This window comes from Adiantum capillus-veneris, chromosome 20 (assembly GCF_014529385.1).
Source record: "Adiantum capillus-veneris isolate H3 chromosome 20, ASM1452938v2, whole genome shotgun sequence".
In the NCBI taxonomy this organism is placed as follows: domain Eukaryota; kingdom Viridiplantae; phylum Streptophyta; class Polypodiopsida; order Polypodiales; family Pteridaceae; genus Adiantum; species Adiantum capillus-veneris.
The window spans coordinates 69,561,333-69,567,072 of NC_140950.1; the positions used below are offsets into that span (position 1 = coordinate 69,561,333).

The following is a 5,740-nucleotide window of genomic DNA, read 5'->3' on the forward strand; positions in this document are numbered from 1 at the left end:
AGAACTAGTTGCTGAGTTAGCCTGCCATCTTGAAGGAATGATCGTTTGGCCAAAGAAACACTTTGATGTCTTTGGGAGAGAAAGGCCACCGATACGCATTTCAAGAATAGTTATAGATGACACTAGGTGGTGGCCCGAGAATATGGCTTTAGTGCTTTTGAAAGAAACCTTAAATCCACTTGATTATTACAAAGTAGTTTTTCATGATGAAAATTGTATATCTCCAAGGATTTTAAGTGATAGGCTTGTTGTGATTAAAAGCCTTATTCTGAGCAAGAAATTGTGTCTTGCGTGAATGTATCCATCATCTATGTTAAAAGATCCAACAAGCGTGTTCACATCAGTCTTTTATTGTATGTGACTCTCCAATTAATGAAGTTGCACAATGCTGCAAAGTTATATCTGATTTGTATATGCTACTTATAGTACTTGGTACTACAACCTTTGACACTAGCATCATGTACATGCAATCCATTGCTCTAATTTTCTTGCAAAGTATTATTATGGCAGACATACAGTCCTTTTGCCACCTTTGAGTGGGTCATTCGCATATTGACACACGCATGTTATTAATAAAATAGTTTTTGAATGCACGGTGCTCATTCTCATAAATATCTAATTTGTATCTGTGATTTAGAGTATGTGGTACTACAACCTTTGCCACTAGCATCATGTGCAAAAAGTGTTTTTTTGGGTCACTACACTCCGTGTAACCATGGCTCATGACATTTAGGTGATACATGCATACATGGCTTCCACCTCCAAGACTTTCAAGTGTGCATGCACGTATAAATGTGCATTTACATTGGAAGGATATCAAATGCTGAGCAGAAGCCTTTTTTTTCAACATAGAAAACAAGAGGCACTCCATAAAGTTCACCCAGATGTCCATTACAACAGAAATTTAGAAGCCCTTCAAGGTCAATCAGCTAATGTGAATGAGCTTGATAGTACACCACCTCTCCAGAGTGCATCCGACAATGACACCACACGAAGAATGTGGTGTACATGTTCTGGATTTTGCCAGGGTGGAAAATATGTTGGGAAAACGACATTTCTCAGGCATGCACAACTAAGGAGTGTTGCAGGCAATCTAGCAAGTGAGCTTGGGTTTGTAAATCGAGATGGTGTGGAGGTAAGACACTTTGATGACAATATACGAGACGTGGAACCATCACATGCTTCTTTGAATGTGGAAGAGGGATTTGAAGAGGGCATAGAGGTGAGATCGGCAAGCACAACTGGAGCAGATGAAGATTGCCAACAACCTTCTTGTCCAGATCATGCACCGCTTGGAATTGCAATTTTATCAAAGATAATTCAATTCCAGACATTGTGGGATGAATATCAGGTTCCCATTAGCGGTCAAGACGAAATGCTTCTTCTACTATTCGGTGACATGGGTGGGGCAAAAATAGGCAAGCATGACTCCAGTAGGGAGGATCCAAGCCTAAGCAAAATCTTGGTTCGACTTGAACATGATTGGGATGGTTTTTTGTTTGATAACTATAGGGTGCCTGCTTGTTGGGAGCAATTGTAATTGCTATTTCAAGGGCTTGGTATGGTACAACCTCTTCGATATAGAGTCTGCATGGGTGAAGAATGTAATCGCCATGAGCCAGAGCTCCTACGCCCAAGCAAGGAGGACAACTATGATGGATGTAGTGTGGAAATTTGTGCATGCATCACTAATAGTAGAAAAAGGAAAGCGAAGCGTGATTGCTTGGCATGTTGTGAAAGGTGCCCAAGTTGTCAAAAGCCTCGCAAGGAGACACTAGCCTTTGATTATCTCCCAATTGGAAGACATATTGAGCTTATGTTGAAGAGCAAGTCTTTGTGTCATGGCATGCTCTACATGTGGAGAAACCAAGACAAGTGGTTGGGAAAGCCACCTGAACTACAACTGGAGTTTATCCATGATTTTTGGGATGGTGCAAAATGTCGTATAGTCTAGCACTTTTGGGACCCACATGCCACATTTGAGCTTCCAGTTATTTGTACAACCCCAGGGTGTAAAAAGGTGTACACAACATTTCCTCCTTCATTACGTCCGCAGGAGATTCAACAAGGGTGGAATGAGTAGACTCAAGAATATATTTTCGTATGTAGAGATTGTCGTAGACGTGTAGTCTCTAATAAGCGATTGATTGAGGTATGGTTTTAGAAATATTGGCATGCTATTTTTATTCACTTTTTTTATTTTTTGAGTATTTTCATATGGCATAATAATTTTCCAGGGAGATCCCCGTAACCTAGCACTTCTATTGCATTGGGATGGGTTCCAATCCTCTCGCACCACACAGAAAGACAGTAGGGTTGTAGATATAAAAAATTTGAACATGGGCAAGTCTTCCAATGTTTGTGTACTCCCAGTACTGTTCCTCCTATTTAGCTCCAAGAAAGTAGCCCGAAACAATAGTGGTCTATTTGGTGCGTTTCTACGTACTCTTATGGAGGAATTGCAAGACTTGTTCATGTCAGGAATAAAAGTACACTACAACTATGATGTCAAAAATATATTTGGCATGGGAACTGAACAGCAACATACATGCATATTACGTGGGATGCTTATGATGGTCAGTGGAGACCATCCTGCCCAGTGCAAAATAGGACTCTTCAAGGACGGTGGCAAGGAGGGTTGTCGAAGAGACAAGCCCAAAGCAACTCTTGATGCTAGTAATCCAATGTATAGAGGGAAATATGTTTATGATGACAATAGACGACAAGCAAGATATCCACCAACAAAATGCTCCATTTTGGAAATGTCCAATGCAGTAACTCAGGCCAGAAGAGCAACCTCTCAAACTCAAAGAGAGACTAATCTTGCACATGCAGGACTATCTGGAGAGTCAGTGTTATGGAAGTTCTTTGACTTATATGGCTTTGACTTGTCACGTGACTTGGTGTATGATACAATGCATGTTCTTCCATTGAATTTGTTCAGTAAGTACACATCAAATGTCATGCGAGGATTGCAAAATGAATCAAAAAAGAAGGTGGATGAATGTTGCAAGCTTGTATACAAGCTTGCACCACCATCAATTCGCAATGGCAGGTGGCCACACACTCCTAGCAAGTACTTTGAAGGTTTTAAGACAGAGGAAAATAAAAATTTTGTTCAATGTTGTCTGCCATATGTGTTGAGTGTCATCAACGAGGTATCAAGACCCATGTATGAGCTTGGTCTTCTCCTAATAGACATTGCCCGCACATTTTACAATTTTAGTTGTGAGAAGGATTGGACAAAGGAGAGTATCAAGATAATACGATCATTGTTCTCATCTTGGCGATTAAGGAGCGAGGAATTCTTTGGTCCAAACTCTTCACCATTGGAGCATGTTGCTGGGAATGGGGAATTGCTTGATGACATTATCAGGCATGGATCTCATGATGTATATTAGTGTTACATTTTTGAAAGGATGGTCTCCATATACATGGGAGTAAAGACAAATAAAAAGAATAGGGAGATAACTTATGTACACTTTTACAAGCGCGTTTTGTTTACATGGGTTACTCGCATGCTTCAAGAGGAGAAGGATGGATTCCTGCCGCACGAGAGTAATTTGTCATTCTTACACCAAAGGTTGATACTCCCAGATGATTTCACTCTACTACATCCTATGAGTCCACAATGCTCTATCTTCCATGAAAAAGGGCTCTTGGAACTCATCTCTAACAAGAGCCAAGGAACTATGTCATAAGATTTTGGCAGATTATCATCCGACTTACTACCACAACATGATTAGAGCAAAAGGGATCGGTGTAACCAAGAAGAAATGCACAAAGAGATGCCTTTCAGATGAGGAGAAAAGGTGCTTTCAACAAGTGTGGGCGATGATAGTTAGTGAAGGTGAAAATACTCTTGTCACAACCTACCAAAAGATACTTTACCAGGGTGAGGCTTTTAAAGTTGGTGATGATGTGACTGTAAAGCAGGACAATGGTGATACTGATGCTCTTCCTGTAGGGCATTGGAAGGCCAAAATAAAAATATTGTTCTCTATCGAGCACAATGGTCAATATTATTTGTATTTTGGGGCAGAGTATTATAGACAATGTATATCCTCACACAATGGGGTTGACGAACTAATAGTTCATCATGCAACTGGAATGAGCATTGTACAACAACAAACTATGCTGTACACTTGGGATTGTGTAAGACCAATCTCATCTTTGATGCATAAGTTCATACCTCTTTCGTTGACAGGTAACAGGCTAGTAGCATATTTGGTGAAGGATTTGATTCAAAGAAAGCGGCTTACAACTCTCGGAGAGGTCGGACATGTACCCCCTTGGTTAGAGGTTGGTGATATCGTTCTAGCAACCAAAAGTGATGGTGAAGATGATCTTGTACACGCAGTTGTTAGAGAGATTGACCACTAGGGCAAAAAATGCAAATTAGCTTGGCTAGTAGATGATAGTTTTGATCATTGTACATGGAGGATACAAAGCCAACAATACAAAGAGAGAGATTGGAACTCATGCAAAGTAGTGATACATGACTTTATTGTAGTTAGTAGGAGGTGCATGTCTTCAAGAAGTGGTGCACAATTAAATTTGCCAGTAGTTTGGAGATGCACAAGTGCTTAGATTTTGATGTATCAAACAATAAAATACTTTAATTGATTGGAAAAAATATTTTGTTGTGGTTTTTAAGTTTTGTTTACACTTGATATGATTTAAGGTATAACTTGTGACATTGTAGCTATTACATGGCTTCTCCATCTGAAACAATGTCTCTCAAAGAGACAATAGAAATGCTAGAGAAAAGGGTAAAAGAGCTAGAATCAAGTGGTGGAGAGTCCTCTAGGCCTGATCATAAGAATAGTAAGGGAGCTGGAAGATTGTATCAACAGCATAGCAAGGCTATACAAGTTGCAAAGGAAGACACAGTTGAAAAACCAGTTCCGACATATGAGCAACTCTTTCGCTTCCCACTCAAGAAAAGTGATAGAGATCCAGCACTCTTGTATGGAAAAGAGTTCCTTGCAAAGTATTACGCTGACAGTGTACATGCAGTCCATTGCTCCAATCTGAGAATTGTTAGAGGTTGGATGAAAGCATTTGATTCCAAGATTTGTGACCTACGACACAATCTAGAGGGGAAGGATGAACTTGTGAGCTTCATTCAAGAGCACCATGATGAAATTGAGGAGGTGACGTTCCGTGGTGCAGAGTACCATTGGAAAGTGGAGGACATCTACACATTTTTCTTGCGTCATAGGAAAGCAAAGCAAAAGAATGAAAAGAAAAAATCAACACTGGTCAATACCACAAATTTCATATCTGTAAGCCACATTATCATTATTTTTTCATTGTTTTTAGCTATCATAATAAGATTGATTATGTGAAGTTGTGCACTGTAGGGAACCGACTTAGTGAATGCAAAGGTGGAAGACAAAGAAATACACCTTATGGGATTCTTTATTTTTTTGGTTTATTTTTAATTAAAGTTATTTAGAAATGTTATACATGAATTGTAGATTGAGGAAAATCATTTACAACCTATCAATGAGGAAGTGTATCATCCTCATATTGACTTTGAGAAAGACCAGAATTATTTAGAGGCAATTTTCACTGGCATGCAAGTTGAAGCCCTTCTAAATGTATGTTTTCTCAACTTATACTATGTCGAATTATTTTGTACGCTTTCTTTAATCTAGTTATTTACTATTAGGATGTAGAAGAAGAGGATGAGGCTTTAGCTTCAAATGGTTCTTTCTTGGCTCTTATTGAAGAT

General features: G+C 39.3%; 1 protein-coding gene and 1 pseudogene across 1 annotated transcript in view; both read left to right on the forward strand.

Annotated features, from left to right (window-relative positions):
- The first annotated feature begins 748 nt into the window (after positions 1 to 748).
- Positions 749 to 2,083, forward strand: LOC147432691 (uncharacterized; annotated as a pseudogene).
- The window catches only part of LOC147432692 (uncharacterized), a 5,760-nt gene continuing 840 nt past the window's right edge, over positions 821 to 5,740 (forward strand). The window contains exons 1-5 of the mRNA XM_086491627.1: positions 821 to 1,351; positions 3,531 to 3,895; positions 4,747 to 5,288; positions 5,484 to 5,606; positions 5,678 to 5,740. The exon at positions 5,678 to 5,740 is cut by the window's right edge and continues 9 nt beyond it. Of these exons, the coding sequence (XP_086347753.1) occupies positions 3,646 to 3,895; positions 4,747 to 5,288; positions 5,484 to 5,606; positions 5,678 to 5,740 (978 nt within the window). The 5' untranslated portion in view covers positions 821 to 1,351; positions 3,531 to 3,645. The remainder of the gene's footprint in view (positions 1,352 to 3,530; positions 3,896 to 4,746; positions 5,289 to 5,483; positions 5,607 to 5,677) is intronic.